The sequence below is a fragment of the Garra rufa genome, chromosome 23 (assembly GCF_049309525.1).
Source record: "Garra rufa chromosome 23, GarRuf1.0, whole genome shotgun sequence".
Classification (NCBI taxonomy): Eukaryota; Metazoa; Chordata; class Actinopteri; order Cypriniformes; family Cyprinidae; genus Garra; species Garra rufa.
In genome coordinates, this window is record NC_133383.1 from 8,110,854 (window position 1) to 8,125,756 (window position 14,903).

Genomic DNA, 14,903 nt, shown 5'->3' on the forward strand with positions numbered 1-14,903 from the left:
GAAGCTCTGCTTTGGAAATGTGGTGCCAAAGGTGCTTGAATATTTAGCAATAAACAACCAATCAACTAAACAATGCTTGCCTAATTTAATAATCATAACTTAGTACAGCTTTGAAAAAATTTCCTGTTCAGTTTTAGCCTCTGAGTGAGTTAAAAACGTCAAATAGTAACCGTGTTTAGAATGAACAGACAATAAACAGATAATATTTATGTGGTGATTTGGGGATTTCTAATTGGGCGCCAAAAGTTATTTCGGCCAATGGGATCATTTAGGACACCCAGGTGGGCTGAATTTGACATTGGGTGGGTGGTAGGATGTCATATAGCATCATCCTTGCTCCGTATACCATTTCAGCTCTGATTTTCCATGCCACATAAATACATTCATCCTCATGCATTCAATACACTGCAGGATAATCTTTCATTTCTCCCATAATCCTACATATACACCCACGGGTCAGTCTGAGGTCAGCTACTGTACCGCCAACATCACTAATCTAACTAAAGTGGCAGGCTGCTCATTGTTTGCCGTTATAACGGACTGTAAATCTAAGCTCGTTCTCAGACCCGAGAGCCGTGATGTCTTTAAATGGCTGAGTGTGTTTCCAATGAACTGAGATCGGGAAATTGGATCCGAGAGAACAGGCTAATGTATATATTATATTACACCTGCACGCTCGCAGAGCCGAGCCCGGCCGCTCAAACGCTCCTCTGAGATTGCAGAGCTGCTGTGAATGCCGCTCACGTCAGTCCAGGTCAGAAAGCAGAACCCGAGTCCTCATGAAAGAATAATACAGAGAGAGAGAGAAGCCGTACTGACTGCAGTACGGTTGTGTCCCATTCTGAATGTAGGAAACATTCATAAAACAGCTGTAGAGATGAATAATACACCTATATATTATTGTTTAATATGAATTCTCTACGCTGTAAAAAGTGATTATTCAAAGTCTTAAATAAAACAAAGATACTAGAGAATACTATTTTGTCTTTTTGCTTTAAAATTTTACATTTAATTCAATGCGTTTTTGCCCTTTGTGACAATTACGAATAATGCCTGAATAAAAAAAATTATTCCTACACCAAATTTTTTCAATCCAGAAATGCATATACCGCATTCAGATAGCATACTGTAGTTTCAGGCCTTTAGGCATCATGTCATCTTGTTTTCATGAGGCACGGCTTATTTTAATAAAAGCCAAGTTCATTAATCAGAACTGGCTGTTTTAGCAAAAACAAGAAGCTCCAGAGCAGTTAATTACTGCAGCCTTGAAATCCTGTAATACCACTAAAGTAATAGACTCACAAAATTCAGCGGGCTGAAGACGTTCCTGCAGTGTCAGTGGCGCTGATTAACTCCGGTCCTCCGAGGGGAAACTCTGCAGTGCAGAAGAGGGCTGTGATTTAGTCTGGCGTCCATCATCCCGTGAAGGGCAGTGAATTCAAGCTGTATTAAACAGATAACAGGTTGAGAGACAGTGCCACCAAAGCAGGTGTGAGATTTGTTTTACCTTCAGACACCTTTCAAGTCATTTGCAGAGGTATAACCTAGTTTACAGTGACACTTTTAGACATGAGCAGAGCTGTCTACACTGCAAGCGCCTGATGTTGGATGCCCCGTTTCTATTTTTGCACAGCTGCTCCTACAGTTTTACTTTTTTCCTTTTTGTCATTTTATTTTATCGCTGCTGAAATCCATCTTTGAGCTCATGACACTATAACTACAACATTTTTTCTGATTTAATTGTGAATTTATAGCTTAAAATTGTAATACAAAATTGCCAGACATTTAACTTGCAATTGCAAATTTACAGTTCTAAGTTGCAGTTCTAAGAAGAAAAATCAAAATTGTGAAATATAAAAGCAAAAAAAGGCAGAATTGTGAGATAAAGTTGTAAGAAATTCAAAGTTTATATCTTAAATTCTGAGTAAAAAGAATTGAGAGATAAACTCAGAATTCTGAGGATAAAAAATAAGCAATTATGAGATATAAATTCACAATCCTGTGAAAAAAGTTAAATTTAAACTCAGAATTCAGAGTTTATATTATAATTCTGTTTTCCCCCTCAGAATTGAGTTTGCATCTTGCAAATATGACTTTTTTTCTCTAAATTCTAAGATGTAAACTCAGAGCTATGAGAAAGTAAGGCAGAATACTAAGTTTATATCTTAAATTGAGTAAAAAAGTCAGAATTGTGAAGAAAAAAGTTGCTATTTTTTTATTCCGTGACTGAAAAAGAAAAAAAAAGAATTGAGAGACAAACTGAGAATTCTAAAGATTTTTTTAAAAAATCAGCAATTATGAGATAAATTCACAATTCTGTGAAAAAAAGTTAGATTTGTGAGATTTAAACTCAGTTCAGAGAAAAAAAAGTCATATTTGTAAGATGCTAACTCAGTTCTGAGGGGGAAAAACAGAATTCTAATATAATCTCAGAATTTTAAGATGTAAACTCAGAGCTATGAGAAAGTAAGGCAGAAATCTAAGTTTATATCTTGCAGTTCTGAGTAAAAAAGTCAAAACTGTGAAGAAAAAAAAAGTTGCTAATCTTTTTATTCCATGGAAGGAACAGAACAAACAGGACTGAGAGTTAAACTCAAAATACTTAGGATAAAAAAAAAATCAGCAATTATGAGAATTCTAAGTTTATATCCTGCAATTCTGAGTAAAAAAAGTCTAATTTGCTAGATTTATACCCAAAATTCAGAGAAAATTGATTTGCGAGATTGCAAACTCAATTCTGAAGGGAAAAAACAGGAAAACTTAATATGAACTCAGCATTTCAAAATGTAAAAACTCAAAGCTTTGAGAAAGTCAGAATTCTCAGTTTATATCTTGCAATACTGCGTAAAAAGTCAGAACTGTGAGGAAAAAAGTTGCTAAATACATTTTTTATTCCATGGCAGAAACAGAAAAAACTGAATTGAGAGACATAAATTCAGAATTTTGAGGATAAAAACAAAATAAGAATTATAAGATTTAAATTTTTAATTCTGTGGGGAAAAAAGTCAGATTTGTGAGATTTAAACTCAGAATTCAGAAAAAAGTCAGATATGTGAGATGTAACCTCAGAATTCAGAGGGAAAAAAAAGTTACATTTGCAAGCTGCAAACTCAATTCTGAGGGGGAAAAACTGAATTATAATATAAACTCAGAATTTCAAGATGTAAACTCAGAACTGTGAGAAAGTCAGTCTAAGGTTATATCTTGCAATTCTGAGTAAAACAAAGTCAGAATTAGGAAAAATGTTGCTAATTACTTTTTTATTTTGTGTCAGAAACAAAAACCTGAATTGAGAGACACAAACTCAATTCTGAGGATTAAAATTTTTTTGGGAATTATGAGATATAAATTCACGATTCTGTGAAAAAAGTCTTTCTGAGATGTAAAGTCTTATATGCAAGATTTAAACTCAAAACTCAGAAAAAAGTGAGATTTGCGAGATGCAAAATCAGTTTAAATATAAACTCAGAATTTCAAGATGAGAATTCAAAGTTTATATCTTGAAATTCTGAGTAAAAAAGGCAGAATTGTGAGAAAAAAAATGTATATTAAGCAATTATCTTTGCATTTTTTTTCTATAATTTTCTCCACTGACTGCCATTCACAATTAGCTGTGCATGCTGACAAAATAGATTTTTCTGCAACAAATATTTCATTGTATTACAGTTATATTTAACAGTTGTGTGGTTTTGTAGAGGGCTCTTAAAAGCATGAAATGTGCTTCTACAGTGATACATGTGGGCTGGAATGAAGCGTGACATTGCAAAACATTGTTATCTGCTGTTTTCTTCACAGGAAAGTCTGTACAAACTTTCTGTCTCTCATTATCACCAGGTGGATTTGCTGATTACCACCAAAATCACCGGAATTATCACCCAAGGAGCCAAAGATTTCGGGCATGTGCAGTTTGTCGGCTCCTACAAAGTGGCGTTCAGTAATGATGGAGAGAAATGGCTCATATATCAGGATGAGAAACAACAGAAGGATAAGGTAGGAAGCTTGCTGTGTACATGATCATTTGAGGGAGATGCCATCATTTGTTATAATAGTATTTACTTTAATGTTTCATAAAAATTACTCTACTGATCGTTAGAAATAGATGGAGCTTCTCACACAGACTCCGCGAAGGACATGACATCAGCATTAGCCATGAAAAAAATAACCTCTCAGCATTTTTATGACAATCCCACCTCCAGCTGAAGAATCACCTCCATGTTTTCCATCCAGAGCAGCAGCAGCTGACAAGACGAACGATTTTCTCATACACAAAAAACTCCTTGCAGGAGTCCTTCTGTAGAGAAAAGAGAGACAGTTATTTCTATTTAACATTCAACATTCAACACAATACTTTTATTCCGTAAGGATTAATTCAATTGATCAAAATGACATGAAGGACATTTATAATGTCACAAAAGAATCAGCATATTAAAATTATTTCTGACGGATCATGTGACACTGAAAGAAAAAAGTCAGTTTCTTGAGCAGCAAATCAGCATTAAAATGATTTCTGAAGGATCATGTGACACTGAAAGAAAACAGAAATCAGGAAAAAGTCAGATTTTTGAGATTTAAACTCAGAATTCAGAGGGAAAAAAGTCAGATTTGTGAGGTGTAAATAAATGTTTCTTGAGCAGCAAATCAGCATATTAAAATGATTTCTGAAGGATCATGTGACACTGAAAGAAAAGTCTGATTTGTGAGATTTAAACTCAGAATTCAGAGAAAAAAGTCAGATTTGTGAGATGCATAAAGAAATCAGAGAAAAAAATCAGATTTGCGAGATTTCAAATAAAAAAAATCCAAAAAAGGATCATGTTTCCACAAAAATATGAAGCAGCACAACTTTTTTAGCACTGATAATAATAATAATAATAATAATAAATGTTTCTTGAGCAGCAAATCAGCATATTAAAATGGTTTCTGAAGGATCATGTGACACTGAAAGAAAAGTCTGATTTGTGAGATTTAAACTCAGAATTCAGAGAAAAAAGTCAGATTTGTGAGATGCATAAAGAAATCAGAGAAAAAAATCAGATTTGCGAGATTTCAAATAAAAAAAATCCAAAAAAGGATCATGTTTCCACAAAAATATGAAGCAGCACAACTTTTTTAGCACTGATAATAATAATAATAATAATAATAAATGTTTCTTGAGCAGCAAATCAGCATATTAAAATGGTTTCTGAAGGATCATGTGACACTGAAAGAAAAGTCTGATTTGTGAGATTTAAACTAAGAATTCAGAGAAAAAAAAAGTCAGATTTGTGAGATTTAAACTCAGAATTCAGAGAAAAAAAATCAGCTTTGCAAGATTTAAACTGAGAACTCAAAGAAAAAAGTCAGATTTGTGAGGTGTAAATCAGAATTCAGAGAAAAAAAAATCAGATTTGTGAGATGCATAAAGAAATCAGAAAAAAAAAATCAGATTTGCGAGATTACAAATAAAAAAAATCCTAAAAAGGATCATGTTTCCACAAAAATATGAAGCAGCACAACTTTGGTAGCACTGATAATAATAATAAATGTTTCTTGAGCAGCAAATCAGCATATTAAAATGGTTTCTGAAGGATCATGTGACACTGAAAGAAAAGTCTGATTTGTGAGATTTAAACTCAGAATTCAGAGAAAAAAAATCTGATTTGTGAGATGTATAAAGAAATCAGAGAAAAAAAATCAGATTCGCAAGATTTCAAATAAAAAAAATATCCAAAAAAGGATCATGTTTCCACCAAAATATGAAGCATCACAACTTTTTTAACACTGATAATAATAATAAATGTTTCTTGAGCAGCAAATCAGCATATTAAAATGATTTCTGAAGGATCATGTAACACTGAAAGAAAAGTCAGATTTGTGAGATTTAAACAGAATTTAAAGAAAAAAAAGTCAGATTTGTGAGATTTAAACTCAGAATTCAGAGGAAAAAAATCAGCTTTGCAAGATTTAAACTGAGAACTCAAAGAAAAAAGTCAGATTTGTGAGGTGTAAATCAGAATTCAGAGAAAAAAAATCAGATTTGTGAGATGTATAAAGAAATCAGAGAAAAAAAATCAGATTTGCGAGATTTCAAATAAAAAAAATCCTAAAAAGGATCATGTTTCCACAAAAATATGAAGCAGCACAACTTTTTTAACACTGATAATAATAATAAATGTTTCTTGAGCAGCAAATCAGCATATTAAAATGGTTTCTGAAGGATCATGTGACGCTAAAAGAAAAGTCAGATTTGTGAGATTTAAACTCAGAATTCAGAGAAAAAAGTCAGATTTTGTGAGATTTAAACAGAATTTAAAGAAAAAAAATCAGCTTTGCGAGATTTAAACTCAGAATTCAGAGGGAAAAAAAATCAGCTTTGCAAGATTTAAACTGAGACCTCAAAGAAAAAAGTCAGATTTGTGAGATGTATAAAGAAATCAGAGAAAAAAATCAGATTTGTGAGGTGTAGATCAGAATTCAGAGAAAAAAAATCAGATTTGTGAGATGTAGAAAGAAATCAGAGAAAAAAGTCAGATTTGCAAGATTTAAAATAAAAAATCCTAAAAAGGATCATGGTTTCCACAAAAATATGAAGCATCACAACTTTTTTAACACTGATAATAATAATAAATGTTTCTTGAGCAGCAAATCAGCATATTAAAATGATTTCTGAAGGATCATGTAACACTGAAAGAAAAGTCTGATTTGTGAGATTTAAACTAAGAATTCAGAGAAAAAAAAAGTCAGATTTGTGAGATTTAAACTCAGAATTCAGAGAAAAAAAATCAGCTTTGCAAGATTTAAACTGAGAACTCAAAGAAAAAAGTCAGATTTGTGAGGTGTAAATCAGAATTCAGAGAAAAAAAAATCAGATTTGTGAGATGCATAAAGAAATCAGAAAAAAAAAATCAGATTTGCGAGATTACAAATAAAAAAAATCCTAAAAAGGATCATGTTTCCACAAAAATATGAAGCAGCACAACTTTGGTAGCACTGATAATAATAATAAATGTTTCTTGAGCAGCAAATCAGCATATTAAAATGGTTTCTGAAGGATCATGTGACACTGAAAGAAAAGTCTGATTTGTGAGATTTAAACTCAGAATTCAGAGAAAAAAAATCTGATTTGTGAGATGTATAAAGAAATCAGAGAAAAAAAATCAGATTCGCAAGATTTCAAATAAAAAAAATATCCAAAAAAGGATCATGTTTCCACCAAAATATGAAGCATCACAACTTTTTTAACACTGATAATAATAATAAATGTTTCTTGAGCAGCAAATCAGCATATTAAAATGATTTCTGAAGGATCATGTAACACTGAAAGAAAAGTCAGATTTGTGAGATTTAAACAGAATTTAAAGAAAAAAAAGTCAGATTTGTGAGATTTAAACTCAGAATTCAGAGGAAAAAAATCAGCTTTGCAAGATTTAAACTGAGAACTCAAAGAAAAAAGTCAGATTTGTGAGGTGTAAATCAGAATTCAGAGAAAAAAAATCAGATTTGTGAGATGTATAAAGAAATCAGAGAAAAAAAATCAGATTTGCGAGATTTCAAATAAAAAAAATCCTAAAAAGGATCATGTTTCCACAAAAATATGAAGCAGCACAACTTTTTTAACACTGATAATAATAATAAATGTTTCTTGAGCAGCAAATCAGCATATTAAAATGGTTTCTGAAGGATCATGTGACGCTAAAAGAAAAGTCAGATTTGTGAGATTTAAACTCAGAATTCAGAGAAAAAAGTCAGATTTTGTGAGATTTAAACAGAATTTAAAGAAAAAAAATCAGCTTTGCGAGATTTAAACTCAGAATTCAGAGGGAAAAAAAATCAGCTTTGCAAGATTTAAACTGAGACCTCAAAGAAAAAAGTCAGATTTGTGAGATGTATAAAGAAATCAGAGAAAAAAATCAGATTTGTGAGGTGTAGATCAGAATTCAGAGAAAAAAAATCAGATTTGTGAGATGTAGAAAGAAATCAGAGAAAAAAGTCAGATTTGCAAGATTTAAAATAAAAAATCCTAAAAAGGATCATGGTTTCCACAAAAATATGAAGCATCACAACTTTTTTAACACTGATAATAATAATAAATGTTTCTTGAGCAGCAAATCAGCATATTAAAATGATTTCTGAAGGATCATGTAACACTGAAAGAAAAGTCAGACTTGTGAGATTTAAACAGAATTTAAAGAAAAAAAATCTGCTTTGTGAGATTTAAACTCAGAATTCAGAGGAAAAAAATCAGCTTTGCAAGATTTAAACTGAGAACTCAAAGAAAAAAGTCAGATTTGTAAAGTGTAGATCAGAATTCAGAGAAAAAAAAAACAGATTTGTGAGATGTATAAAGAAATCAGAGAAAAAAAATCAGATTTGCGAGATTTCAAATAAAAGAAATCCTAAAAAGGATCATGTTTCCACAAAAATATGAAGCAGCACAACTTTTTTAACACTGATAATAATAATAAATGTTTCTTGAGCAGCAAATCAGCATATTAAAATGGTTTCTGAAGGATCATGTGACACTGAAAGAAAAGTCAGATTTGTGAGATTTAAACTCAGAATTCAGAGAAAAAAGTCAGATTTTGTGAGATTTAAACAGAATTTAAAGAAAAAAAATCAGCTTTGCGAGATTTAAACTCAGAATTCAGAGGGAAAAAAAAATCAGCTTTGCAAGATTTAAACTGAGACCTCAAAGAAAAAAGTCAGATTTGTGAGATGTATAAAGAAATCAGAGAAAAAAATCAGATTTGTGAGGTGTAGATCAGAATTCAGAGAAAAAAAATCAGATTTGTGAGATGTAGAAAGAAATCAGAGAAAAAAGTCAGATTTGCAAGATTTAAAATAAAAAATCCTAAAAAGGATCATGGTTTCCACAAAAATATGAAGCAGCACAACTGTTTTTAACACTGATATATAATAATAAATGTTTCTTGAGCAGCAAATCAGCATATTAAAATGATTTCTGAAGGATCATGTGACACTGAAAGAAAAGTCAGATTTGTGCGATTTAAACTCAAAATTCAGAGAACAAAAACGGATTTGCTGGTTGGGGGGTTGTTAGTGGTGTTGGCTGGGTAATCTGTTCTGACAGTGCTGATAAGAAACAGTCTACTGGAATAGATTCTCTCAGAGGACTAATCTGTGAACGACGTCCTTTAACAAGTGCTATTAAAAGAGCTGAGGTTAAGGGTGTATGAAAGCCAAACGTCTGCTTTATATGGCCTATTTTACTGCCACATTATTGTGCAGTTTCAAATAACATCAGAACGCCTGATTCAGCATATTTTAACAACGCATTGTCCTTCTGTGTCATTGACAGATCTTTCAAGGAAACTTTGACAACGAAACACACAGAAAGAATGTGTTAGATCCACCAATCTACGCCCGATTCATTCGGATTCTTCCGTGGTCGTGGTACGGACGCATCACTATGAGGGTGGAGCTTCTGGGGTGTCCGGAGGAGCTGTGAAACTGCGGGACACTTTATGACAGACTGTGTAAAAATAACATTTCTAATGGTGATCTTTCTGATTCGGAAATGAAAGCTCTTTTGATTACAGTCGATGATAGTCAATGATTGTGATGACTTGGAATGGATTTTTTGCTCTGGAAATCACCACACCTGTTACTGTCACTGTAGAACTGACTACTTTATTTCAGAGTATTATCAGAAATAGGTTAATTGAATTCACTCAGGTCAAAGATCACATGCTAGAATAGTTCAAGTTTATGATTTATGAATATAAGGAGGAGGTAAGAACTGTCATTGCTATTCTTATGAATTTATGTATATTAACTACTAAATGGTGTCATTTGTAATTTATTAAAATTCAATCAGAGCAAAATCGATGAATGAAAAGTATAGGAGAGTGGGGTAAACTGCGCCGCTTAGCAAGATTGACTTCACATGGAACGATACAAGGCTTACCGACACCAAGAATGATAACTGTATTGATGACTATATTAGCATCCACACAATGCATAATTTAGAACCATTTTATAACTATGTTTATTGTTATCATTATAGTTATCATCCTTGGTGTGATACATGCAAAATTTGTGCTAAAACCAAGTAATCAAATATGAATACATTTACTTTTTAGTAAAATAAATATGAATATAAATGAGAAAGAACAATTTCCTAATACAAAATCACATTTTAAAGTCTTGTGTTGTTGCACAATTTTTGCATTCTCACAAACCAACTCCACAAAGGTTAATATTTAAAATATTTGTACAGCTTACCTACAAAAATGATGCAGTTTGTTAGATTAAGCGGGTGACATCTTACCCCACTCTCTTCTACATACATCTGCAGGTAGAATTACTTCAACACAACGTAGCGTTCAGTATTTCCGATATATCCAAAGTGAACAGAAACAACTTAAAGTTAACATGAAATCAAAATTAAATTCGTCCCTGCTGTATAAATTAATTTTTCACTCAAAATATGGCAAAATACAAAGTGAAATGGTAGTTTCATGTTGACTTTAACTTGAATAAGTGAAAACAAACGTTTTCTTTCTTTCTTTCCTTCTTTTGTAGTGTTTTTTGAAAACCTGTAAATACAATACAGTATAAAGCAAGAGCAGTTTGGTATAATCATATCTATACTAGCTTTCTATTTCTTCATTGCTGTATTCACTGGACAGTTATTGAACAGACCTGATTATACTGTACTATAGTATTACTGAACTCTTAATGGTCATTTTAACAATAAAAATCAAACTGTGAGACCATTCTTGCACACCTTCAGTTCTTTATCTGTTGAGTCTGAATATGTATAAGGACATTTAGCTGCTGTTCTGTTCCATTTTCGCTGATGTTTTCACTTTGCATACTTGAATAACCACAACAAGCACACAGCCTGACCTTGAGCACACAATCCCTTACATTTCAAAACATATGCAGGGGTAAGTTATCAGGTGAGGACTGTAGTTTCATGTACATTCTGCAAAACTTCAGATTTTTCAAAGGCTTTGTATGTTGCTGTGTATTAATTCTGATCCATACCAGTTTGAGATGAGCAGACTGCTTTTTGGAACCTTGCAGCTGTTTTTTTGCTGGTCTAAAGTAGTCTACCAGGTTAAAATCATGTCTTCTTCTAATCAACCTGACTGCAGCATTATGTGCAGCTGGTTTGTTGCTGGTTTAAAGTGATGTACCAGGTCAAAATCAGGTTCACCTGCTTCTAGTCCATCTGACTGACCATCTAAACCAGCCTGGACCAGCTAATGACCATAAATGAGCAGTTTGTTTGTTGCTGGTTTAAAGTAGTCTGCAAGGTTGAAATTAGACTTGTTTCTAGTTTACCTGACCATCTAAACCAGCTTCGACCAGGTAATGACTATACATGAGCAGCTGGTTTGTTGCCACCTGATTCTAGTCCACCTGACTGACAATCTAATCCAGTCTGGACCAGCTAATGACTATTAAAGAGCAGCTGGTTTGTTGCCGGTCTAAAGTGATATACCAGGTCGAAATTAGGTCCACCTGATTGACTCTCTCAGCTAGCGTGGACCAGCTAATGAACATAAATGAGCAGCTGGTTTGCTGACATTTACTGTTGTCTACCAGGTTGAAATCAGATCTACCTGTTTTCAGTCCACCTGACCATCAAAACCAGCATGGACCAGCCAATGACTATAAATGAACAGCTGGTTGTTGCTGGTTTAAAGTGGTTTATTAGGTTGAAATCAGGTCCACCTGCCTCTAGTCCACCTGACTGACCATCCAAACCAGTGTGGACCAGCTAATGACCATTATTGAGCAGCTGGTTTGCTGCCATTTTAAAGTAGTCTACAAGGTTGAAATCAGATCTGTGTGTTTCTAGTTCACCTGACCATCTAAACCAACTTGGACCAGCTAATGACCATAAATGAGGAGCTGGTTTGTTGCTGGTTTAAAGTGGTCTAACAGGTTGAAATCAGGTCCATAAATGAGCAGCTGGTTTGTTGACAGTTTAAAGTGGTCTACAAGGTTAAAAACAGATCCGTTTCTAGTCCACCTGACCATCCAAACCAGCTTTGTTTAGCTAATGAGCAGTTGGTTTGTTGTCATTTTAAAGTGGTCTACCAGGTTAAAATGAGGTCCACCGGCTTCTATCTAAACCAGCTCAGACCAGCTACTGACCATAAATGAGCAGCCCATTTGTTGCCGGTCTAAAGTGGTCTACCAGGTTAAAATCAGGTCCACCTGCTTCTTGTCCACCTGACTGACCATCTAAACCAGAATAGACCAGATAATGACCATGAATGAGATGCTGTTTTTTTGACAGTTAATGTAGTCTACCAGCTAATGACCATAAATGATCAGCTCTTTTGTTGCCGGTCTAAAGTGATCTACCAGGTTAAAATCAGAACTACCTGTTTCTAGTCCACCTGACCATCTTCGATCAGCTAATGACCATAAATAAGCAGCTGGTTCTTGCCAGTTTAAAGTATGGATGCACCGAATATTCGGACACCGAAAATTTTCGGCCGAAAATGGCCCAAAAGTGCATTTTCGGTTTTCGGCCGAAAGACTTTTATCACCGAAACAACACGGCCGAAACAGTATGTTGACACAAACAGAAACTGCAGCCTGCACGTGCTTGTCTGAAGCAACACGTCTGCGGTGTGGACGTATTTCAGTATATCTGAGAAAGATCCACGGATAGCGATTTGCAAAACTTGTAATGCCGAAATTTCAAGAGGGGGTGTGTCTGCTGTCATGCGCGCAGTGATGAGAGCAGAGATCGAGACAGATGTAGCTTTCAGTGAGTGAAAAACAATGGCTTTACTTTGGTGTTACGTCGCAATATTTTAAAGATATGTCTTTTCTATATACTGTATTTTTATAAATATTTACGTTTTAAACCATGGAGGTGAGCCAATGGATATCACACAACAGAGCCGGCGCCAGACCATAACTAACAGGGGGGTACGCGACATCTAAAAGGGGGCACACAATCAGCAACAATAACTTGGAAAAACGAGGCATAAAAAAAACAATACAGTGCAAGCGCACACTCATACAAGTAAGACACAATGACGCACAAGACGCCGCAAAAACACACATCAACTGTAGTTTCTCTTTTTTTTTACATGAGAAATCATGGAACATTCAATGCTTAATTTATTTTAATTACAACCTCTTTCGGGGGCACGGCCGAAAAGATTTTTGAAATAAAGCTCTTAATTTTCATTGATGACTGCAGTGTTACTAGGGGGTTAAAAAAGTATTAATTATGATTTCAGGTGGTCTTAAATGTGGGGATTGAAAGACAAGAATTGCGATGAAACTTCAAAAGGCTATCCATTGAATAAATATGAGCGCTGCAGGTTTCAAAGTCATTTGCTGCGCTGCTTTGTGTACCATTCTGAAAGCGCCTCCTGCTGGAAGAGAAACACGTAGAGTTGTAAATGTGAACTGATGGATCCACAAGATAATGTGTTATAAAAATGTAAACAATTAAACAATTTAAACAAAGGCAGTAAAATATGTATATGTTATTTAAGTAATATAATACTTGATTGATAATAATTATTTAAATTAATATAATTGATTTATTCTTTGAAACTTTAATATTAATTTATGCAATTGTAATGCCTTGATTTTAGTAAGATTAGTACACAGTCATAGCCATAAATGCAATGGTACTAATAATTGGCATAATTCTTTTGGTGTTTCGGTTTTCGGCCTTGGTTTCCTCTTTTTTCGGTTTTCGGTTTCGGCCAAGAATTTTCATTTCGGTGCATCCCTAGTTTAAAGTGGTCTAACAGGTTGAACTCAGGTCCACCTGCTTCTAGTCCACCTGACTGACTATCTAAACCAGCTTAGACCAGCTAATGACCATAAATGAGCAACTTGTTTGTTGTCTGTCTAAAGTGGTCTACCAGGTTGAAATCAGATCTGTTGCTAGTCCACCTGACCATCCAAACCAGCTTTGATCAGCTAGTGAGCAGTTGGTTTGTTGTCATTTTAAAGTGGTCTACCAGGTGGAAATCAGAACCACCTAGTTTATTTCACCTGACTGACCATCTAAACCAGTATGGACCAGCTAATGACTACGGATGAGCTGCTGGTTTGTTGACAGTTTAAAGTGGTCTAACAGGTTGAAATCAGGTCCATAAATGTGCAGCTGGTTTGTTGCTGGTCTAAAGTGGTCTACCAGGTTAAAATCAGGTCCACCTGCTTCTTGTCCACCTGACTGACCATCTAAACCAGCATAGACCAGCTAATGACCATAAATGAGCAGTTCATTTGTTGCCGGTCTAAAGTGATCTACCAAGTTGAAATCAGAACTACCTGTTTCTAGTCCACCTAACCGCCTTCAATCAGCTAATGACCATAAATTAGCAGCTAGTTGTTGCCCTTCTAAAGTGGTCTAACAGGTTGAACTCAGGTCCACCTGCTTCTAGTCCACCTGACTGACTATCTAAACTAGCTTGGACCAGCTAATGACCATAAATGAGCAACTTGTTTGTTGTCTGTCTAAAGTGGTCTACCAGGTTGAAATCAGATCTGTTGCTAGTCCACCTGACCATCCAAACCAGCTTCGATTAGCTAGTGAGCAGTTGGTTTGCTGTCATTTTAAAGTGATCTACTAGGTTGAAATCAGGTCCACCCCCTTCTAGTCCACCTAACTGACCATCTAAACCAGTGTGGACCAGCTAATGACCATAAATGAGCAGCAGGTTAGTCACCAGTTTAAAGTGGTCTACCAGGTTGAAATCAAAACCACCTAGTTTTAGTCCACCTGACTGACCATCTAAACCAGTATGGACAAGCTAATGACTATGGATGAGCAGCTGGTTTGTTGACAGTTTAAAGTGGTCTAACAGGTTAAAATCAGGTCCACCTGCTTCTAGTCCACCTGACTGACCATCTAAACCAGAATAGACCAGCTAATGACCATTATTGAGCAGCTGGTTGTTGCCAGT

General features: G+C 34.6%; 1 protein-coding gene across 1 annotated transcript in view; it reads left to right on the forward strand.

Annotated features, from left to right (window-relative positions):
* The window catches only part of edil3b (EGF-like repeats and discoidin I-like domains 3b), a 40,077-nt gene extending 29,369 nt beyond the window's left edge, over positions 1 to 10,708 (forward strand). Inside the window, exons 10-11 of the mRNA XM_073829637.1 lie at positions 3,835 to 3,990; positions 9,299 to 10,708. Of these exons, the coding sequence (XP_073685738.1) occupies positions 3,835 to 3,990; positions 9,299 to 9,448 (306 nt within the window). The 3' untranslated portion in view covers positions 9,449 to 10,708. The remainder of the gene's footprint in view (positions 1 to 3,834; positions 3,991 to 9,298) is intronic.
* Positions 10,709 to 14,903: the final 4,195 nt, after the last annotated feature.